At 45.1% G+C, this 24662-nt stretch overlaps 1 protein-coding gene across 1 annotated transcript in view; it reads left to right on the top strand.

Annotated features, from left to right (window-relative positions):
• Window positions 1-11068: 11068 nt before the first annotated feature.
• The window catches only part of GTF3A (general transcription factor IIIA), a 31323-nt gene continuing 17729 nt past the window's right edge, over window positions 11069-24662 (top strand). The window contains exons 1-3 of the mRNA XM_065901794.1: window positions 11069-11183; window positions 14260-14359; window positions 15408-15572. Coding sequence (XP_065757866.1) covers window positions 11069-11183; window positions 14260-14359; window positions 15408-15572 — 380 coding nt within the window. The remainder of the gene's footprint in view (window positions 11184-14259; window positions 14360-15407; window positions 15573-24662) is intronic.

The raw sequence follows: 24662 nt of genomic DNA, 5'->3' as shown, positions 1-24662 counted from the left end.
CCAATATTCTTGCCTGGAGAATCCCATGAACAGGGGAGCCTGGTGGGCTACAGTCCGTGGGGTCGCAAAGAGCCGGACACGACTGAGCGTGGCACAGCAGCAGCAGAATAGAAGACGGGCTGGGAGTTCTCTTGGTGAGAAGGGGAAATGAATGAGAAGAGACACATAAAGACATCTGGGGTTCTGGAAATGTCCTGTTTACCAGCCTGATTGCTGAACGCACAGGTATACAATGTATGATTATTTATTAAACTGGATATTCATGTCTATACCTTGTTGGATAGGTTTCATATTTTTCAATTTAAAAGGTTACAATAAAAAAGTTAATTAAAGGGCTTTAAAATGTTTATGGGAAACATAATTTCATTCGTATTGTCTATAAAAATCTATATATCACTCTTAAAACAGCCATCGTGGGCATAATTGTAATGTCACTGAATTGCTGGACCATATAACTCACACTTATGTAAAGAATATTGGAGAAACTAGAGATATGTAAGGGAATAAAATATCTAAATATGTCAACAGCAGTGATTTTCGCTGAATTAACAGTTTGCAAATACACATCTGTGATTCTAGGTTAAATAATGCTTTGTAAAGAGGAAACATAAAACAGAGAAAGCTGTAGTTCACAGCAGAAGATTCAGATGTTTAAAAAACAGCAAACTCTAAGTATATTGATTTTTTTGTACTTAGAATAAAACTCCTGTCTTACACTTGATGTGTGTTTGTAGGGCAAGGAGGAGACTGAGTGATGAGGGAAGTGATTTTACTATTATTGCAAGTGCAGCCTCTGGAGGCCCTTATGATTTGCCATGTGGGAGGCAGAGTCCTTTTGAAAATCAGATCATCACAGCTGTCAGCCTGTCAGAAACTCAGGCTAGCCTGCCTTTCTAGATTTTGACACTGGTTAATATGTTGTTGTTGTCATTCAATTGCTCAGTCATGTCCAACTCTTTGCAACTGACCCCATGGACTGTAGCCCTCCAGGCTTCCCTGTCCTTCTCCATCTCCCAGAGTTTGCTCAAACTCATGTCCATTGAGTCAGTGATGCCATCCAACCATCTCATCCTCTGTCGCCCCCTTCTCCTCCTGCCCTCAATGTTTCCCAGCATCAGGGTCTTTTTCAGTGAGTCAGCTCTTTGTATCAGGTGGCCAAAGTATTGAAGTTTCAGTTTCAGCATCAGTCCTTCCAATGAATATTCAGGGTTGAGTCCCTTTAGGATTAACTGGTTTGATCTCCTTTTGGTTCAAGAGACTCTCAGGAGTCTCCTCCAGCACCACAGTTCGAAGGCATCCTTTCTTTGGTGCTCAACCTTCTTTCTGATCCAACTGTCACATCTGGGAAAACTATAGCTTTGACTAGACAGACCTTTGCCTGCAAAGTGATGTCTTTGCTTTTCAATACACTGTCTAGGTTTGTCATAGCTTTTCTTCCAAAGAGCAAGTCTTTTTAATATAGTACATGCATATCCCCTGCATTAGGGATTATTACAAAAGAACTGTGTGGTATTGATACTTCATATGGCACTGGGTTTGAGAAACGAGAGCCAGTTACAGAAATACAACGAACAATTTGACGTGTTATCAGCGGAAGTTACAGAATTACTCTGAACAAAGAGAAACAAGGAGGGAGCACCTGATCTTTACTGCACACCTGGGACTGTGCCAGTCTATTTCACAAGAAATCTCAAGCAATCTTACCAGCAGGGCTTCCTACAATGCAGGAACAAACCCCCAAAGATGACGGACTGTTCTCCCCTATTTCACAGACGAGGACACTGGGATTCAGAGCAATAAACTCACCTGCACGGAGCAAATGGCAGCATCTGGGAAAAGTGTGAATTTCAAGAAAAACTTAAATTGCTGTCATAGAGAAGATATTAAGAAAATGCAAGGACTTCCCTGGTGGTCCAGTGGTTAGAAGTCCATCTTGCAGTGCAGGAGACACAGGTTCCGTCCCTGGTTGGGGAACTAAGATCCCGTGTGCCATTGTACAACCAAGCCCAAGGGCCGCAGCTGCGGAGCCTGTGCTCTTGGAAGCCTGAGAGCCACAACTAGGGGGTTTGTGCACCACAATGAGATCTCACATGACCCAAGTAAGACCCAATGCAGCAAACAAAAAAAAAGAAGAAAGCTCAATGCTTTATACAATATACTTACTATATGTGAAGACTAAGCACTCAGCCTAAATAAATAAATATTCAAAACGTGACCCATTGCGGAATCTTCCTGACTTCAAGACTTATTACATAGCTATACTAATCATGAGAGTGTGGTATTGGTGGAAGGACAGATATGCAGATCAACAGAAATGAAACCGTGAGCCCAGAGGTAGACCCACACACAAACAGTTAATTTTTGAAAAAGTTGTAAAAGTAATTTAATGGAGGAAGAATAGCCTTTTCAAAACATGGTGCTGGAGCAATTACAAGTGCATAGGCAGAAAACAAAACAAAACAGGGACCTTGACCTGGTTTTCACACCTGACATAAAAGCAAACTTCAAATGGATAATAGTTATGAATGTAAAACTCTGAGACTTTTAGGAAAAACATGGGAGAGGATCTAGGATAAAGCAAATTTCTTAGGCTTGACACCACAAGCATGGTCCATTAAAGGACAAACTGATAAATCTGACTTCAAGATTTAAAACTTTTGCTCAGCGACAGACCCCGTAAAGAGGATGAAAAGACAAACTCCGGAGTGGGAGAAAATATTTATAAACCATATAGGCAGCAAAAACCTGCTATCTAGAATATAAAGAACTCCTAAAACTCAACTGTAAAAAAAAATCGAGCAATCCAATTAAAATATTGGCAAAAGTCATTTCACTGAAGAAGGTATACATATCTGAAATAAACACACATGAAAATGTGTTCCACGTCATTAGCCATTAGGGAAATGTAGGTTAAAACCACAATGAGCTCACACTCTGCGCTGACCAGGGTGGCAAAAATAAAAAGTAAAACCAGCACCATGTGCTGGTGAAGTTGCAGAGAAACCGACTGATTGAAACATAAGATGGTACCACCACTCTGGAACCAGTTTGGCAATTGCCTAAAAAACTAAACATAAACGTACCACACAACCCAACAATTACACTGCTGGACATTTATTCCAGAGCAGTAAAGACCTGGCATTCACACAAAACCCTACAAACAAATGTTTGTTTGTAACAGTCCCAAATTGCTGCCAACTTTGACGTCCTTCAGTCAGTGAAGAGTGAAACTGACGGGGCAGGTACACCGCACAGCGCGAATGGGTCTCCAGATTCGTCTTCGTGGGTGAGTGACTTATCTTGAGGGGAGTCTTACGCTTCTTCATTCTTGGTACGTCGACTGTCCTCAATCAAAGGCTGACCTGAGGCTTTGGCATTAGAGGGTTTCAAGAACAGTTTGAGGAAAATCCCTATTTGTTGTCCAAGTGTTTAAGTTAGCCTGCCATCTTCAAAATTAAGGTTTAGAGTAATGAGCAATGTTTAGAATTTAGTATTTTCATGTCTTCCCAGTGCAGCAATTCTGAAACTTTTGAATCTCAGGACCTCTTTAAATTCCTGAAAGTTCTTGAGGATCCCAAAGAGCTTTTGTTTACGTGGGTTAAATCTACTTTATATACACTATATTTGAAACAAACACCATTTTAAAAGTTTTATTAATTCACTTAAAAGTAACAGTAAATAAATCCTCTTTGTGTTGACAGAGATATTTTACTTAAAATAATTATATTTTCTTAAACAATGAAACAGTGAGAAGGGTATCATTGTTTTCCATTTTTGCAGACCTCTTTCATGTCTTGCTTTCTAGTTTGCAGATCCCTTTAACAGCTGGGTTCTCATATTTGCTTCAATTTGTTGCAGTGTTTTGGTTGAGGTGAAGCATATAAGAAAGGCCAGCCTCCCACAGGTATGCAGTTAAAAAAGATAGGTCTGGGTGACCCCTTGGAAATTTCTTGGGCCTCCCAGAGATCTGTAGACCACATTGAGTCTGAGATCTGTAAATCCACACTGATCTAGTGGATTTCCTTAGATTTCATTTGTCTTCTTTCTTCAAGGTTGCAGAAGACACAAAAAGCTTGACTTTCTGTTCAAGTTTTTGGAGGACTTAGCCCTTTTAGACAGCTTAGGGAACAGTACTTTCCAGGAGGCACTAGTGGTAAAGATCCACCTGCCAATTCAGGAGACGTAAGAGATGTGGGTTCGATCCTTGGGTTGGGAAGATTCCCTGGAGGAGGAAATGGCAACCCCCTCCAGTATTCTTGCCTGGAGAATCCCACAGACAGAGGAGACTGGTGGGCTACAGTCCTTGGGGTCGCAAAGAGTTGGACACGACTGAAGCGACTTAGCACACATGCATGCAAACTGAAAATAGGATGATGAAGAAAAACAGCATCTCCAGAGGCTTTTGATGGAGAGGAGTAGGATCTGTTTTTTTTTCTTAAAAATCGTACGCTGAAGACAAGATCTCAGTGAGCCCACAAGGGCCAGCATTGGGGGGCTGAACAAAGTCCCTGATCCAGCCCTAGAGCCCCGACGCACAGGTGACCCAGCCCTGGGAAAACGGGGCGTTTCCAGCAGCTCTGGAACCACAGTGTCTCTCTTAGCTTTCCTTGTAACAAGATCAGTCTTGCTTCTCCCTCCTCTTCATGCCACTGTCTTGCGGGCCACCTCTTGGCTTTTGCGGTAGTATGATTAGCTGGCCTGTGGCCCACACCGCGGCCACTGACACAGAGATCTCTGCTTAGTTGGGTGCACCTCTTTCCTAAACAGCATCTCAGTGTTTATAATCACAGGGCCATTGTGAGCGCTGGGATTCCAATAGGACAGGATATTTACGATACCCGTCTACCTCCCCCACCTCCATAAAAGTCCATTCAAGGAGACAGTTGGAAAAGGAACAGAGACAGATGTGTGTCCTTCCCAGATGCTGACGAGCCTCAATTGTTCTGCATATGTAATGACTTTTTACAGCTCTCTGCAAAGGCCTTTTCTGAGTTTTAAAAAGGTGCCAAAGTCAAATATAGGTAGTTTTAGTAATCTCCCCAGATGCTCCAGCTGCCTAGAAATCCTCTATCAGAGGGTGTACAAAAAAGCCTGCCTCCCTTTCCTGTTTTATGGATGTAACATTGATCTCTTCATATTCATATTTGACTGTTCATGTATATACAAAAGTCCATAGCATCTTATTTGGACAAGAGTCCTTCATAAACATTCAATGGTTCAATAATTGTTTTGAAGGCAATTTATGTAATTAGAACATAAAGAAAATAAAGTGAATGGAGAATGTAGGCCCTCCTATGAAGTTTTTAACAAATATTTTAATGTTTCTATATTTCTGAATATAGAACTTTAAAGTTGAAAAAACTTTTTGATATGGAATTAGTTCATTTGATTTTTATAGCCACATGATTTTGAAAAAACTTTTCTTTTTAAAAGATGTGTATTATTTTCTAATAGATAGCCAACAGGAATTTGCTGTATGGCTCAGGAAACTAGAACAGGGCCTCTGTATCAACCTAGAGGGGTGGGATGGGGAGGGAGGTGGGAGGGAGTTTCAAAAGGGAGGGGAGGTATGTATACCTATGGCTGAGTCATGTCGAGGTTTGACAGAAAACAACAAAATTCTGTAAAGCAATTATCCTTTAATTTAAAAGTTAATTATTAAAAAAATTTTATTATTCTCTAAAAATTGAAGTATAGTTGCTGTACAATATTAAAAAGGTTTCAGGTATACAATTTTTTAGGCTATACTCTATTTATAGTTACTATGAAGTGTTCACTATATTCCCTGTGCTATATAATACATCTTTGTAGTTCATTTTTTTAACCTAATAGTCTGTACTTCTTACTCCCTTATCCCTACGTTGCCCCTGAAACTTCTTTTCTTTTAATGCAAATGAATACATTTGATAATTTCTGATGGATACGATTTGTTCCGGTCATTTGGGTAGTTTAGGTTGAGCTGAACAGGAAAATATCCAGGATTGGAGAATCCTGTCTGTGGTGCTGATCAGCTTCTTCTTTATTTATTTTAAAACGTCTATTTATTTATTCATTTGGCTGCACCAGGGCTTAGCTGTGGCATGTGGGCTCTAATTCCCTCACCGGGATTGAACCCGGAGCCCCTGCGTTGGGAGTGCGGAGTCTCGGCCGCCGGACCACCAGGCAAGTCCCCGAGCAGCCTCTTGCTGTGCTTCTCTCACCTTAAAATCCTCTGCTAAGAGTTGAACTCGTGTGGTTTGACCCCTGTGCACAGGGTCACCTCTCTGTGCTTCCACTATGATTTCAGAAGGACCCGCAGGGGGGTACTGAGTGCCTCACAGACCTGTTCCCACTGTCATTTTTCTTCCAAAACCCGGAACAGAGAAATGAATCCCCGACTGATTTTAAAAAATGGCAAAAGACAGTAGAGTCCGTGAAGAGATGCTTCCAAACCCAAACATTATTCCTCTGGGCCCAGTTCAAGTATCTTCTCATCTGTGAAGTCTTTGGCACCCTCCGTCTGAAAATGCTCTTTTTCAGTCCTCATCTCAGCTAGGTGTGTCCAACGGTCTGCTGGTAAACCTTTAACAACCAGCTCTTCGTGGAGAAGATGAACCCTGGTTTGTGGTGCTTGTGATGTAAACGGTCCTGCCCTGACTGACTTTAGTACCACCAAGATGTCACTGGGCTTCCCTGGTGGCTCAATGGTAAAGAATCTGCCTGCAAGGCAGGAGCCCGTGCTTCAGTCCCTGGGTCAAGATCTGCTGGAGGAGAAAATGGCAACCCACTCCAGTATTCTTGCCTGAAGAATCCCATGGACAGAGGAGCCTGGCAGGCAACAGTCCATGGGGTCAAAGAGTCGACACAACTGAAGCAACTTAGCACGCGTGTGTGCGCACACACACACATGCATATATATATATTCTTTTTAAGGGGCTTTCCAGGCGGCACTAGTGGTAAAGAACCTGCCTGCCAATGCAGCAGACATAAGAGATGGGGATTCAATCCCTGGGTTGGGAAGATCTCTTGGAGAAAGTCATGGCAACCCACTCCACTATTCTTGCCCAGAGAACCCAATGGACAGAGAAGCCTGGTGGACTGCAGTCCATGGGGTCACAAAGAGTCAGACATGACTGAGTGGCTAAAACTTTCATTTTCATTCTTTTTCATATTCTTTTCCATGTGGCATATCACAGGCTATTGAGTATAGTTCCCTGTGCTATACAGTATGACCTTGTTGTTTTATCTATTCTATAATATTCAGGTTTCCCTTGTGGCTCAGCTGGTAAAGAATCTTCCTGCGATGCTGGAGACCTGAGTTCAATCCCTGGGTTGGGAAGATCCCCTGGAGAAGGAAAAGGCTACCCACCCCAGTATTCTGACCTGGAGAATTCCATGGACTCTATAGTCTTTGGGGTCACAAACACTTGTACACAACTAAGAGACTTTCACTTCACATATAATATTCAACAGTTTGCATCTGCTAATCTCAAACTGCCATGTGGTGCAGCCAAAAAAAAAAAAAAAGGGGAAAAAAATCCAATAAAATAAAAGCACAAAATATGACATATGTTGATATATGTGGAGAGAGTGAGAGCCCTGATTACATCTAACATGTAAACACACTGATATGAAGTATGATTTTTCTTTGGACCTTAGACCAGTGATCTCATGGCTGATACAGACCTACAGGTATTTTACCATGCTGACCCAAATATGTAAAGCACTTATTGTTATCATAAGCATCAAATATGTTTATTTGTTAAATGTTCATTAAATGTCCATTTAGGTTGTGTGTTAGTCCCTATAGGTGGAGTGATTCTTTGTCTTTGAAAATGGTGACCCGAAGTCGCAATCCTATTTAGTCAAACCTATTACTAATACCTAGGAAATGCTCTCAATTCCTGGTCCTATAGGTGATATCTCATCTAACATCTCCCACATTTCTGGATTGGCCAGAAGTTACAGAAAATTCCAGTTTCTATTACAGTTTTTTCCTATGTTTTTATTAATTTAGACTGTCATTTCCATAATACATATATTTATTCTCAGAAGTAAAATCTGACCAAAATATAGATGGCAACATTTTAATAAGAATTTCATTCCAACTGCTTTAGCCATTCTTCTATCATTATTTGGGGGCATATATCAGAGGATTATTTTCTACTTTAGGTTAAGTATTACTCAGTCAACAATCTCTTGTGAGTGAATAACATCCTAGGATTCATGGCTGGTCCCCAAAAGCTGCTGCTAATAGATTGATTCACTCAGTTCCTCATTCTTGGGAGGAAGTCCAGCTTCACCCCTCTTCCTCCTCATCCACCAGCCTCAGAAGGGAACTTGGGCTTCTGGTATTTATAGATAAATATACAGACTGTGTTTCAACACTGGACACCTGCATAAGCTCATAAAAGCATCCACAGTTCAAACAACTAGTTTTATATTCTTGATCAGTTGTGGCAATCCCACCCTCACTGGGCTGAGGCAGCAGCAAGTTCCAGCTAAGGCACGCACACACTCAGCTTGTCTTGCTGGACTGACCACCTCTCCAGGAACCAGATGGAAGCCATTGCTATGTTAGGATACCCATCACACAGACGAGCAGGTGGGGGACCCAGAGGGAGGAGACCCCAGAGGGGTGATTCGGAAGCCCCTAGAAGATGAGGACAGCCTTCACAACCAGGCTCTCAGTCCATTGCTCCCCATATCCTGAGATTCCCCATATGAGATGAGTTGAGAACTGGATTTACCAGAAGAAAGGGGACATTTAAACCTTATCAATAATGTCCAACAAGAAATGCCCCCTCTTCCAAAAATGAAAATGCATTTGTCATCAAAAGACCTCATGCAGGCAGTTATGTCAATACGCCATCTGGGCACAAAGAAAAGGGTCCATTTGAATGCACGTAATTGCTGCTCAGTTGATAAAGAATCTGCCTACAGTGCAGGAGACCCGGGTTGGATCCCTGGGTTGGGAAGATCCCCTGGAGAAGGAAATGGCAACCCACTCCAGTATCCTTGCCTGGAAAACCTCATGGACAGAGGAGCCTGGTGGGCTGCAGTCCATGGGGTCGCAAAGAGTCGGGCACGACTGTGCGACTAACACACTAACAAATGCTATCAGCATTCAGGTTGTTCAGACTGTAGGCGACAGTTGTGTTTCAGCTAGCGCTACCTGCACCCTTACCTCTGCAATTCTTCCTGGAAACCAGACTGTTGCATCTCAAGGCTGCAGCTTCCCCTGCCTATGAGACAGAAAGCTGTGAGGCTCCCTACTATTTTCAGGCCTCTTAGGTCAAGAAGAATTGATTCAATTTTTCTTATTCAACTGATTACTTAATATATAACATGAATAGAAGGCACTTAATTAAATGTATCTTTCCTGTAGTATTGTTGCTGTTGTTCAGTCAATTAGTTGTGTCTGACTCTTGGCGACCCCTCCCTGTCCTTCACTATCTCCTGGAGTTTGCTCAGACTCATGTCCATTGTGTTAATGATGCCATCCAACCATCTCATGCTCTGTCGTCCCCTTCTCCTCCTGCCTTCAATCTTTCCCAGCATCAGGGTCTTTTCCAATGAGCCTGCTCTTTGCATCATGTGGCCAAAGTATTGGAGCTTCAGCTTCAGCATCAGTTCTTCCAATGAATATTCAGGGTTGATTTCCTTTAGGATTGACTTGTTTAATCTTGCCGTCCAAGGGACTCTGAAGAGTCTTCTTCAGCACCACAGTTTGAAAGCATCAGTTCTTCAGCAGTCAGCCTTCTTTCTGATCCAACTCTCACGTCCATACATGACTACCAGAAAGACCATAGTTTTTACTAGATGGACCTTTGTCAGCAAAGTTATGGCCTCCAAATTAACGATATGCTTATTGGTTTTTTAAAACATTTTCTCTCAAGAAGATCAGAAGTGAGGGTTCTTCTGAGAAGAGAATAGTTTCAAAGTCTATGGTACTTCCTTCCTGCAACACCACGTGGTGGAAACAAAGGCCAGGAGGAAGTCTGGAAGAATCTGGGTGGACGGGGTGAGGGTGGGCAGGAAGATGTCAGGCCCTCCTCTGCAGGATCCTGGTTCAATCCAACAAGCAAGTGGAAGAGGGAGATGGAGAAAATATTTCTGTCTGGTTATATTTTCACATGGATGGGCCCTTTTTGAAAAAATGTTAAGACCTCATGGAGAATTAGATATGGGCTTCCCTGGTGGCTCAGTGGTAAAGAATCTGGCTGCCACTGCAGGAGACACGGGTTCAGTCCCTGATCTGGGAAGATCTCACATGCCTCGGAGCAACTAAGCCCAAGCACCGCAACTATTGAGCCTGTGCTCCAGAGTCTGGGAGCCGCAACTACTGAGCCCAAGTGCCACAACTGCTGGGCACTCTAGAGCCCGTGCTCTGCAACAAGAGGAGCCGCCACAAGGAGAAGCCCGCGCACCGCAACCAGAGAAAAGCCTGTGCAGCAACGAAGGCCCGGCACAGCCAAAACATCAATTGAATGTTGTTTGTTTTTAAAGAATTAGCTATTATAAAAGATATAACTTAAAAAATAAGCTCCACACTTGACCAATAAAAGGGCCAGTGCAGTTACACAGGGCAAAAAACGACATGTTTAGTCCTCTGATAAAGCATTGCAAGATGTATGAATCATCCACACATATCCTTGGACGTGTCCTTTGATATTGGAATCTGAGTTTTATGATCTGCCTGTAATTAAAGTTCTGGGTTAAGTTTTTAAGGGAGAGAAAATTAAACACTTTAAAAACCAACACCTTGTTTCTCAAGACGTAACCCGGGGCAGGTTTTTATGGTCGCACTAGGGTTTTCGTCACTGGCTGGCACTCGCACCCTCAATTTCACGTTGCTGCTAGCATTGCTCCTGATGGCAGGGCCTGTGCTTCCCGCAGGGGCTGCAAGTGCCTGCCCGTTCAGCCGTGTAGACAGGCTCTGTGTCCAGAGCTCGCCAGTCCTGGTGGTGGGGTGAGCCCTGGGCCCGCGACAGTGACGAGGGGTGAGGGCTAATACTGAAGAGGGTGGGCCAGGCCTAGAGGCGGCCAAACTATAAGGTGAGAGAAGTCAGAGTGGGAAACAGCCTCCATGTCTGAAAGAATAAAGGCCCTCTCTGAAATCACAGGCACCTTCACAGCCGCGGACACAAAGGTGTACCTGGCTAGCTGGTACAGGCGCCTGAGAGCCTCCCAGTACCTTCCAAGTCAGTGATTCAGCACAGCCATTCTGTTTTAAAATATTTATTTATTTGGCTGTCTTGGGTCTCGGTCGTGGCACGTGGGTTCTTTTCATTGCAACGTGTAGGACTTTTCGCTGCGGGCAGCGTGTGGCCACTAGTTGCTCTGCGGTGGGTGGGATCCTAGTTCCCAGATCAGGGATTGACCTCATGTCCCCTGCATTGCAAGGCAGATTTTTAACCACTGGACCATGAGGGACGTTCCCTAAAGAGTCATTCTGAACAATAAGTTGTATAAGAAAAGAAGGTGGTATATTCAAAGTTGATCACTTACTACTTGTCTTTTACTGCATTTTACTATCTACCTGTATTCTTGAGGTTATTGGATTATTGTGGAAACCCTATCAGGGTGCATTACTGGGCATCTCTTATCAACCCCACATTCAATGATGTCATGTCAGTTGGTGGAAACCAGCCTTGGTGAGAGTGTGTGCACCACAGAAAGTGGCAAAATGCTTGATTCATTGTTAAATCAATCAGGACTTGATTATATATCAGGACTTGATTTATTGTTTTGCTGATTGTCTAGACTTCAGAAAGTGATGGAGGAATTGTTAATACTGCAGATTAAACTGAGAAAGTATATTATGTGTATAGCTGTTAAATTGTGAGTATCTGGAAAATTCAAAATGTATCCTTCCAGTATATGAAAATATTATCTGATGTGGTGAAGAATACACACACATCACTGATAAATAACTGAAGTTCTGATATAGCTTTTGTTGTTTTACTTTTACACTTAAGCAAGAATCGCAACAAACAGTTATGTTGGAACTATGGTTATTCATCAGGGGCGCCTCTAGGTTGGCTGTGGATACAAGTGTGCAACAAAAATTAACTGACAGCATTCTGTGAGAATCAACTAGATAAATGGAATTTACTATCAACAGTATTACATATTTTTTGGGGGGGAAGGGATAGTTAGGGACTTTGAGAGGGTCATGTACACACTGCTATATTTAAAATGGATAACCAACAAAGACCTGTTGTGTAACACTCTGCTCAATGTTATGTGCCAGGCTGGATGGGAGCAGAGCTTTGGGGAGGATGGATACATGTATGTGTATGGCTGAGTCCATTTGCTGTTTATCTGAAACCACCACAACCTTGTTAATTGGCTACATACCCCAATAGTGAGGGGCAGGGAGGCCTGGCTTGCTGCAGTCCCTGGGGTCTCAGAGTCAGACATGATTTAGTGATTAACAACAACAACACCCCAATATGAAAGAAAAAACCTAAAGTTCAAAAAAAATTACATGCTTTTTTTAAAATTTGTAAACTGTATCACATATCTATACATCTATTATATACACACCTATAATGTATAATCGACCTATGTATTATTATACAACATATAGTAATTATGCAATAATAATGTATAATAAACCTATATGTTAAGTACATTATACACACACACACGCACACATTTTTACCCCTGAGAACTGGTTGCTTAATACCTACCGCCTACGACTGTACACACTGGTACAATGTAATGTCAGACTTGTAGAACTCAGACTGCAGGCCACCGTGACAAGCTGAAACCCTTCTGGTCTACCTCCTCCATCAGTTTCCGTATGACGCAGAGAAAGAGCCCCTCAGGTACATTCAGCAGAATTATGTTCACTTTCGACTTTGCAGTAGGGGTGTGGGTGCTGGTTTGCTTTGGAGCGTTGCCGTGTTACGACCAGAAAAGTTTAAACAGATGCTAACATACCCCTACACACTGCAGAGCTAACCAGACAACTTGCCCTGATCTAAGTGGGCGGCAGCAAAGCTAAACACACAGTAGGTTATAATTTAAAAGCCAGAAAAGCGGCAATCGTGACACATGACCAGCTCAAGACAGACAGGTGACAGCTTTCCTCCCCCCAGACTGCAGGAATCCCAGCTATGCTGCAGGGACCCAGAGCCAAGCCTCATGATAGCTGGACCTCTGGGCAGGGGGTGGTTGAGAGGGGCGCTGGGTGTATCCAGTCTTGCGCTAAGTTTAGTCTGTGAATAATACACTGTCTAACTCCTAATGACTCACTGTCAGGAAACAGATAATTAAGGCAGGAGTCTTCCGTAAACGTGAAAGTATCCGGAATGGCCTGTCACTCATAATGCAAGGGGAGGGAAATTTGCCTCCTTTCCCAAGTGGACTGTGGTCACAGAAGCCCCCGCCTCACAGGTCCTGGGGCTCTGTGGACCCTGACCATCTCACACGTAGATGCTCTGCCCCCCACGTCAGACTTAGACGCGGAGTCCTTACTGTATTAAGGTCTGGTGATGGCTCCTGAACAGTGAGGGCGGTGTCTTCGTGGGAGAGCAGATCCTTCCCGTCCTCACATCATCCCCGGGTCCAAGTCAATCACAGCATGTCTCAGGCAACCCCGCCCCAGGTGGAAGGCCTTCTCTGATCGCCCGTCCCTGCAAAGGCCCAGCTCCCCCCTAGGTGAGGGGTCGCTTGGGCAGACAGGCCTCTATCCTCCAAACGAGGGCTAAGTGAAGTAAAAGTTGCTCAGTCGTGTCCGACTCTTTGCGACCCCAAGGACTATACAGTCCATGGAATTCTCCAGGCCAGAATACTGGAGTGGGTAGCTGTGCCCTTCTCCAGGGGCTGTTCCCAAGCCAGGGATCGAACCCAGGTCTCCCGCATTGCAGGCAGACTCTTTACCAGCTGAGCCACCAGGGAAGCCCAAAAGAGGGTTAAGCAGCCAGTTATCTCTGCTAGGGAAATCCTGTGTTTGCTTCGTGAGTGCTTTAGAGAGCTTATCTTTCTGTTTGTTTCTCCTGATCGAAACCGCTTTGGCCCATGGACAAACCAGCACCAGAACTGACCCAGCAGCCTCGACTGAGAGTTGACTTGGGGGGTTAAAGGTTACAGTTTTTGAGAAAGGCAGTCAAACATTAATGATGGGTAAAGTTCTTTCCCTCTTGCCCCATGAGCTGACTGGGTGATCCTGTTTGTTCTACAACGTGGACAGTATTTGCTGAGGGTAATTGAAATCCGCCGCACAAACAACCTCCCTCATCTTCTGCCGCCTCTGGGCCACTGTGCCAGGTGAGCACCGCCAGGCCTTATCAGGCAGCCGGAAGCAGCCTGGTCCTGTCCCCGACCTGCTCTTCATCGGCCCCCACACTGGACAGATGCTGCGTGATCTGTGAGACCCGCTGGACCAGAGACTGGAGTGTCTCAGATGCCAGGAGCCTCCTGGGTTTTTGAACTTATTGTTGTTGTTGTTCAGTCGCTAAGTCCTGCCTAACTCTTCACGACGCCATGGATAGCAGCATGCCAGGCTTCCCTGTCCTTCACTATCTCCTGGAGTTTGCTCAGATTCATGTCCATTGAGTCGATGATGCCATCCAACCATCTCATCTTCTGTCATCCCCTTCTCCTCCTGCCCTCAGTCTTCCCCAGCATCAGGGTCTCTTCCAGTGAGTCGATTCTTCACATCATGTGGCCAAAGTATTGGAGTTTCAGCTTCAGCATCAGTCCTTCCAATGAATATTTAGGGTTGATATCCTTTAGGATTAACTGGTTTGATCTCCTTTCAGTCCATGGGACTCTCAGGAGACTTCTCCAGAACCACAGCCTAGAGCTTATACCTCACTTGCAAACATGCACCCCACAGTGCCCAAGAAATCAGGGCATTTTCGTCACCAGAGACACTGAGTTTATTCCTGTCTCCACCCCCAGGCTCCTGGATGGCCCTGGGTCATGCTCCAAATTTGACATCTACAGTGTGATGCATTTCTTTGTTCATGGATATGTTTTCATGCTTGAAGCAATGCCTGGCACATAGTGAATATCTGTTAAACCCAAAAATGAATCCTATTACCTCTTCTTCAGGAGTTCCCTGATGGCTCAGATTCATGGGAAAGAATCTGCCTGCTAATGCAGGAGACCCAGGTTCGATCCCTGGGTCAGGAAGATCCCCTGGAGGAGGGCATGGCAACCCACTCTAGTATTCTTGTTTGGAGAATCCCATGGACAGAGAAGCCTATTGGGCTACAGTCCATGGGGTTGCAAAGCGTCGGACATGACTGAGGAACTCACACTTCTCACCTCTTCCTCACTGGTTGCCCATTGCTTTCATGCCACTTCCCATCGCTCTTGGGAGTCGTGGCTGTTACCTGGCCCACGAGAAACAGTGAGATGACCGAACCAGGCCAGCGGAGCTGGGAGCTGACCTCTGTGGGCCTCAGCAGGAAGTCAGCGGGCTCAGAGGCCCTCGTTGGCCCAGGGCTGAGGCCTAGCGGGTGCCTCTTCGTCTGCCGGGCAAAGATCAAGCTGGCCCGTGTGGTGGTGCACCAGCTGGAGGAGAAGGAAGCACAGTCCAGCCTGCCCTGTGGACACCAGGAAAACAGCTTGTTGTAAAAAGCAAACTGAATTCTTAGCTGCCTTCGAGAGCGTGGCCAAAGCCATCCGTGACAGACCATCCCCTGATCTGAGCTGATGTCCCTTGGTGCCTGGGAACATCTGCCCCATCCCAGGCTCTCTCAGTCCCAAGGTCTGTGGTCCTGAGGCTTGGCTTTCCTAACACAGCCCAGAAGGCCTCCTGTGGGAGAAGGAGCCACATCCGTGAAGACCGCATCTCTAGGCAGTGAGAGAAACCCACATCAGCCATCACATTCTTCGAAACGAGTCGTCATGAGTGCTCAGCAGGGAGCTTAGGCTCACTCACCTGAGGCTGAAGCTTGCATGCAGGAAAGCACACAGCATCACCAGTCACAGCTGATACACGCCAGCAAAGCTGTGTATAAGAGCCCTGCGAACGCAGGTCACATGGGGGCTTGGAGGAGCAGACAGCCTGAGCCCAGGCGGCAGCCACACTCTGAAAGTCGCCCCCAGTGCCTCGGGGGTTCTCTCTGCAGGCCTGGAGAATGCGGCATGCTCGTGTTTACACAGATAAAAGTTGACCACGAGATGATTGATGCTCCCAGGAGCCACAGCAGACGTCCTCAACGCCTACAGATGGACATTCTGCATCTCACATCATCTCCGGCGACTCAGACACAATGTGACTGCATGGCTTTGACAGCCTTGGAGAGCAATCTAATGCATTACTATTTTTCACCATGGTGCTGGCGCCCAGTCGCTAAGTCATGTCCGACTCTTTGTGACCCCATGGACTGCAGCCCACCAGGCTCCTCTGTCCGTGGGAATTTCCAGGCAAAAACACTAAGGTGGGCTGCCATTTCCCTCTCCGGGGGATCTTCCTAACCCAGAGATTGAATCCATGTCTCCTGCATTGGCAGGAGAGTTCTTTGCCACTGAGCCACCAGGCAAGCCCATTTTTCACGACGTAAAAATCCAAACCATATAGTTGGGGCAAATAACAAATATCTGGGGATGGATCCTTATTATCCGATGTGGTTATTTACTTTGATCCACTCACAAACTGATGAGTGGATCAAAAACTGAATTTTGATTTGATTATATGCCTATAAAGGTAACCCAGGACCCAGACCGAGTAACTGTCTGTCAAAGTCTCTTCTGACAACAGCAAGCATTATAGCATGCCAATAACATTTTTATCAGGTAGTTAAGTTAATTACCTGTGGTAAACGTGTTAGCGAGACAAGTGCGGTTTGTTGTCAACATTTGCCGACCACTTTAAAACACTGCCTGGCCGTGTGGGAGGAATCAAGGGTACAAGAGTTTGCAGATGCATTGACACCTGCCGGTGAAGTATAAAATCAGATGCAAGCTTTAGGCTGAAACCTGTGTGTTGTTTTTCCACCACAAGATGGCTCTGTATGGTTTCTTCTCAGAAGAAATATGGGCTTGTGTGGCAAATCTGTGTGAAGCAGCAGCAAGATCTGGGCAATGGTATTGCCCAAACTGGACGGTCAGTTGTTTTTTCCTTTTGGACGGTCAGTTTTTTTTTGTTTTTGGACGGTCAGTTTTTAAAGGAACCTTCGTCCTGTTCTCCGTAGCGGCTGGACCAATTTACATCCCCATCAATAGTATATAAGGGTTCCCCTTTTTCCACATCCTTGCCAACATTTGCTGTTTGTAGACTTTTTGGTGATGGCCACTCTAAAGGTGATAGCTCATTGTGGTTTTAATTTGCATTTCTCTAATAATTAGTGATACAACAATTCCTCTCCTGGGTGTATACCCAGAAAAACCCAAAAACACTATTTTGAAAAGACACATGCACCCCAGTGTTCCTAGCAGCGTTATTTACAATAGCCAGAATGTGGAAGTGACCAAGTATCCATCAACAGATGAGTGGATAAAGAAGATGTAGTATATACAAACAATGCCTTATTGCTGTTCAGTCACCGAGTCGTGACGACCCTGTGAACTGTAGCACACCAGACTTCCCTATCCTTCACGATCTCCCAGAGTTTGCTCAAATTCACATCCATTGAGTCAGTGTTGCCATCTAACCATCTCCTCCCGCCTTCAGTCTTTTCCAGCATCTTTCCCAATGCATTACTCTTCTGCCACAAAAAAGAATGAAATACTTCCATTTGCAGCAATGTGGATGGACCTAGAGGATATTAAGCTTAGTGAAATTAGAGCAGGACAAATACTGTATGATACCACTTGTATGTGGAATCTAAAAAATAAGCAAACTAGTGAATATTAAAAAAAGGAAACAGACTCACAGATAAAGAAAAACTGGTGGTTACCAGTAGGGAGAGGAAGGTAGGGAGGGGTAAGGCAGGGGTAGGTGATTAAGCTACTTTGTAGAAAATAAACTCTAAGGATACATATGGTACAACACAAGAAATATAGCCAAGATTTTATAATAACTGTAAATGGAGTATAATCTTTAAACATTGTCAATCACTGAAACTTGTGTTATGTTATACATCAACTATAACTCAATAATAAAGAAAGAAACAAACTCAGGCAAATGTTTAATAAGAATGTTAAGGGCAAAAGCCAGAGCATAGGATATAATGAAAGACAGATAAAAATTGATAATTAAAAAGCATATATGTTAAAAAAAAATCCAAGAGCCACTTTAAAAATTTAAACATGATGGCAGAAAATATAAAAACATAAAAATAGCATATAATATTTTATTCATTTTTAAAACTCCTGGTATTAGATATCTTTTCTTCATACCCAATGTGGATAGTTCTAACAGCCTACAGAATCAGTCCCTATCTTCCCCTCTTTAAAAAAAATATATTTTTGGCTGCACAGGGTCTTTATTGCTGCAGCAGGCTTTCTCTAGTTGTAGAGAGTGGGGGCTACTCTCTAGTTGTGGTGTGTGGGTTTCTCATTGAAGTGGCTTCTTTTTTGCAAAGCATGGGCTCTAGGGCGCCTGGACTCAGTAGTTGTGGCACATAGGGTTAGTCACTCCGTGGCACGCGGGATCTCCCAGGACCAGGGATCAAACTTGTGTCCCCTGTATTGGCAGGCGGGTGCTTAACCACTGGACCACCAGGGAAGTACAGTATACAATATTTTTAAAACTCAGTAGAAAGCTTCGAAGATAAAGCTGGGGCAAGCTTCCAGGAAATAGATCAACAAGAAAAATAAGAATGAATAGGTGAAAACAGTAGAGGATTAGGGGCATCACTGAAGAAGCAAGCCATGCCGGACGTGGCTTTCCAGACTATGAGAGCCCACTCTGTGCCCACCTCCGTGGTGAAAATAGGCTCTGTGCATCCTTGTGAAATGTCAGAACACCGAAAGACAAGACGGAGAGAATCCTCAGAGTTTCCAGTTTCATAGCAGATCCTGGAGCCACCAGTCCAGGTGAGGAGAGGTCAGACGTGCTCCAGCAGGAATTTCTCCAAGAAGGTAAAGCTCATAGGACACCTGATGTGTTGGAGCATATTGAGGGAACACAACTGGAGGGAGTTAGGTTGAATTAGAGATAAGTACAAAAAGCACAAAAACTGGGTAAAAACAGCAACAAAACCCAGACAGTTTTTAAACTCTGGGTAAATTTAAAAGTTTTGCAGGAGGAAAAGAGACGTCACAGTTTACTGCCTGGATCAGCTGTGGCTAGCACTGATATAATCGTATTAGTAAACACACTGAAGGTGGTCTAAGGAAAGCTGTGTAATAATCCCAGCCATCTATGTGGTGACTAAGAGCACAGACCCTAAGGCCAGACCGCCCAGGCGCAAACCTGCGCTAGGTCATAATAATCCAATTATGAGTTGTGTAGGTGGGCCCGCCCGTCACTCTGACTCAATGTCCTTATCCGTAAATTGGGGATCATAATCGAACCTATTTCATAGAGCTTGGGGGAAGAGTGAATGAATCAATACATAGGAAAGGCTTAGAACAATGCCTAGCCTGTGGCAAATTCTATACAAGAGTAAACCTAGGACTTCCCTGGTGGTCCAGTGGTTAAGAATCCGCCTGCAGTGCGGGGGACATGGGCTCCATCCCTGCCCAGGAAGGTCCCATGTGCTGCGGGGAAACCAAGCCTGCAAGCCACAACTACTGAGCCCACTGCGCCGCAGTTACTGGAGTCCACACACCCTGGGGTCTTCATTGCTGGGCCAGGTGGCTCAGGGTGAAAGAATCCGCCTGCCAATGCAGGAGACGCAGGGTTGATCCCTGGGTCAGGAAGATCCACTGGAGAAATAAATGGCACCCCACTCCAGTATTTCTTGCCTGGAAAATTCCATGGACAGAGGATCCTGGCAGGCTACAGTCCACGGGGTTGGGAAAGAGTTGTATATGACTGAGCAACTGGGCACACACTTTCACATGCTCTAGAGCCCGTGCTCCACAACAAGAGAAGCCACTGCAAAGAGAAGCCTGCACAGCTCAGAGTACCCTCCTCCGCCCCGCTGCAACTAAAGAAAGCCCAGGCAAATGAAGACCCAGAGCAGCCAAAAAGAAATAAATAAAACACTGTTGTGTAACACATTCAGGTTTTTTTTTTAAGATGAACTTGAGACACAGAAATATAATTAAAAATATATATAGCATAGCTAGTACTGTTACTTTATAACCATTTAGGAGAATGGAGAAAGTGTGTGTGTGTGTGTTAATCTTCACATTCCATAAGAGAAAATCAATAGAAAAATGCCTAAGACTTAAAAATCAAGAAGTAGCACTATGGAAATGTTATTTAGAAATGTAAAGAAACATAATGCACCCCCCCTCAAAAAAAATAAGAAAAAGGCTGAGATGAGTGTAAAATTGTTGCTTCTGGAGAACAAGAGGTTGGAGAGAGTCTGGGTGGAGGTGGCAGAGGTCTGTTGCTTTTTGGAATAAATCTTATAAAATGATTTGAATCTTGGTTCGCCGGAGCAGACCCTGGGACAGGATTTGTGGGCGTGAAGGAAGTGCTGGAGGGGAAACAGTGGGACAGGGGACGGACGTGGGGGAGGGAGGCAAGGCCGAGGCTCCCGCCCCTGCGGGCAGATTTGCTGCCTCTCCCGTCCCCCTGGCTAAGGCCACCACCCACCGGCCCACAGGTGGGGGGCCCTGCAGCCCTGGGGAGGGCCCTCGGGAGAGTGCTGGACGCTGGCGCCCAGAAGGCTGGTGATAGGACTCAGAAATGTAAAATTATCTGGGAGGTGGCCTTTAAATCGCTACAGGTCCTAAAAATCTAGTTCAAAACTCCTTCATTCGCATCTCTGAGCCAGACGCGTACAGCAATAAAGCCAACTCACCCCATCCCCCAGGGGGCTTCTGGAGGCTTCACAGCCGTGTTCCTGGGAAGATTTGCCAGTTTCTTTTCAAGTCCCCAAATAGCTCAGTGTGTACTTTAAAGCAGGAAGCAAAGGACCATTTCAGGGCCAAGTTCTTCCTGAGCCCCCGGAATCATGGGGGCGCAGACAGCCCCCTATTTCACGGGGGGCTTGAAGCTGGGTGGCTGCCACTCAGGAGATGCATGCTCATTACTTATTGTCCCCTCCCCCATGCAGTTAAATAAAAATGACTGTTTAATATGTTTTACAAATATACAAATTTTAATCCAATTATAATATTCAAACAGCATTCTTTTGCAAATACAACCAGCAACAAATGATTCATTATTGCTTGAAGTAATTTTGCAAGACAAACCAGTCCTTTTTGTCTTCTCCCAGATTCACATACTTTCCTGTATTGCTCAGTAGCTTTATAGACCTTACATGTGACGCCATGAATACATACACATAATCTTTCCTCACCAACCTTGCAGTCAATAAGCGGCCAATCTCACTCTGTTTCTAACATTTTGAACCACTAGCGCAGCACTGGTCCAGGTGTCTGTGAGTTGTCACCTCAGAGACTCTGGGGTGCACCCCCTGAGCACCACGTGGACTGGCCCAGCATCTCATATAGAGATCCCCAATAAATACTTGCAAGTCCCAACCTTGACCCATTCTGTACAGATCCTCCTCCCTTTGTTGTTCATCACTGAGAGTGTCATAAACGTCACATCTCTGTGGGAGGCGAGGACGTCAGTTACTTGTTCGTGGCTGAGATCCACTGTCACACCATCCCAGGGAGAACACACTTCTTTCTAGAGGACAGTACTGCCCCTCTGCGGCCTTCTGCCCTGTGGGATTCTGGAGGAGCCCCCTGAGCTGGAGACAAGCCCCACTGGGAAGAGCCACGAACCTCAGGGCTTAAAATCATACCACAAAAAGCAACCAGAGATCTAAAAATCCAACCAGGGTGCTGGCTCCATTAGTCTCAGATGCCCCAAGTATTACTTTTGAAAAAGCGTTTTTTGCTCACTGTCTGGAGCAGGAATTCTTTTTTTCTTTTAAAAAACTTTTATTTTTTTAAACACCAAAACATTTTGTATTGGGGTATAGCCTATTAACTGGTGGCTCAGACAGTAAAGAATCCGTCTGCAATGTGGGAGACCTGGGTTCAGTCCCTGGGTTGGGAAGATCCCCTGGAGGAGGAAATGGGAAACCACTCCAGTATTCTTGCCTGGAGAACTGCCATGGACAGAGGAGCCTGGGGGGCTACAATCCATGGAGTCACAAAGAGTTGGACATGACTGAGCGACTAAGCACACGTACACACACACACAGCCGATTAACAATGTTGTGATGGTTTTAGGTGAACAAAGGGACTCAGCCATACATATACATGTATCCATTCTCCCCCAACCCCTCTCCCATCCAGGTTAGCATGGAACATTGAGCAGAGTTCCATGTGCTATAGGTCTTTATTGTTATCCATTTTAAATATAGCAGTGTGCACATGTCCTTCCCAGAGTCCCTAACTCTCCCTTCTCCCTGGCAACCATAAGTTTATTTTCTAAGCCTGTGAGTCTCTTTCTGTTTTGTAAATAAGTTCATTTGTATCAGTCCTTTTTAGATTCCACATATAAGGGATGTCATATGATCCTCTCCTGTGTCTGACTTACTTCACCCAGTATGACACTCTCTAGGTCCATTTATGTTGCCACAAATGATATTGTTTCATTCTTTTTTATGGCTGAGTAATATTCCATTGTCTATATGTACCATTTTCTTTATCCATTCCTTTGTCGATGGGCATTTAGGTTTGAAGCAGGAATTCTTAACCCGAGTCCACATCCCATGAAACTGTATGCAGCCCTTGTTTGTGGAGATGCATGTGGGTTTTTTATGAGGGGAGGACCCTGGGGATGACCTCCCTACAACACCAGTTGTAATGATCGGCTCTAAGGCTGACAGAGAGCTTGTGGAGTGCAGAGGAGTATAAATTTTTGCCACACTTGGTAGAGGAAATACTCACATAAACCAGTTTCTTTGACCCTATTTTCACTGGCTAAAGGAATGAGAAAAGGCCTGGAAAAGAGAAAACTGGAACAGAACCATTTCAATGCTCTCCAGTTGCAAACAGATGATGGCATTTCCTCTTTTTATAAAGGGGCAGCAACCTACCCAGGAGAGGAAGCAGCTGTTTCAACATGTGCTCAAATTCCTATTTCTAGAAGATTAATACTTGAGATCAGCTATTTTCTCTTCTCCACAGGTAAGTGACTATTAATAGAGGTCCTTTTAAGATTCTTGGGCAAGTTTATATTGATATCACAGATATTAGAGCAGTGGTTCTCCAGGATACATTCTGCAAGTTCTGAACATGGCCCAGATGTCCCAGGGCTTCCCAGGTGGCTTAGATGGTAAAGAGTCTGTCTGCAATGCAGGAGACCTGGGTTTGATCCCTGGCTCGGTAACGTCCCCTGGAAAAAGGACTGCTACCACTCCTGTATTCTTGTCTGGAGAATCCCATGGACAGTGGAGCCTGGCGGGTCCATGTGGTCGCAAAGAGTCGGATATGACTGAGCAACTGATACTTCCGCTTTCCAGACGTTCTCAAAGATCCAGGAGACCCCTCCCCTTCCCGTCTCTCTTCCACACAACTCTGTCTGGAGAGAGATGGTTCCTATTTATTCGTGGCAGTGTTGGGAAAACTTTGAACTCAGTTAAGAAGAAAGAGTGATACAAACTGAGAAAAGAGCATGTCAGGGGAGTGGATGATGGCTGGGTGTGAGTAAGGAAGGAAGCCCAGTAGACTTGGACCAGTGTGGAGGGATGCACAGTGAGGCTGAGTGTGGGGGTGCAGCAAGAAGTCAGGTCTTTATCCTAAAGGCTCTGGGATGCCACTGAAGATCCTGGCATTGGGGAAGGATCCCTTAGCAGTAGTGTGGAGAAAGGACTACAGAGTGGGAGCCAGCTGCGGGATGCAACTGGAGATCAGGTGAGATGATAGCGGATAGCAGACAGTGGGGGTGAAGAAAGATGGATGGCTTCCACCCCTAAGGAAAACCAAGGAGCCATCTAAAAATGGGGCGAGGGTTCCCGTTCATCTCTGCCGGGAGGCGGGGCGGCGTCTCTGTGGGCTCGGTGAGAAAAGCTGGTGGAGGAAATTATCAAACATGAACATCTTGCATGGGCTGCAGATAGAAACGGTGATCACTCAAGCACCTGACCCTGTGAGTAATCAAAGAGCAATCAGGCCCCACTCACTAGATGGAATCTGGCTGCTTCCGGCTTAGATGGATCTGAAGCGGGTGAGGGGCGACTAAGTGCTGGCCATACCCTGGCTCGGCAATTACAGCCACAGGAGAACACTGCAATCAGGCTGAAGCAAGAGGAGGGCTAATTGGAGTAGCCAGGCCGGAACTGCGTGGTGAGCAGGCAGCCAAGTGGGGTGATCTTGGATCTCCCGCTGGTCATGGATGGTTCCAGGGGAAGTCGTGGGGGGAGGGGACAGTCCAAGAACAGATGCTTCCAGAGGGCGAGGACTCTGCTGACAAAGGACAGCTGGGAGCAAGGGCAAAAGAGCAGATGACGCCTGGGGACCTCTCTTGACTGCTTAGATGATCAGTGATCCCGGAGGCTCACTGAAAGACGAGGGAGATGGCAGTATTGGGGAATGTAGCCGATGGGCAGAATCTCTCTTGCTCAATCCTACCTTGGTCGTCCTTGGGCTGACCTTGGTTCAACCCTTCACTCACTTTTTGTTTGAGCCGGTGTTTGAGAACCTAGTGTCATAACAGTTTACATAAACAGCAGAGACATTACTTTACCAACAAA

Source organism: Muntiacus reevesi, chromosome 11 (assembly GCF_963930625.1).
Source record: "Muntiacus reevesi chromosome 11, mMunRee1.1, whole genome shotgun sequence".
In the NCBI taxonomy this organism is placed as follows: Eukaryota; Metazoa; Chordata; class Mammalia; order Artiodactyla; family Cervidae; genus Muntiacus; species Muntiacus reevesi.
This window is presented reverse-complemented; position numbering and strand designations above follow the sequence as displayed.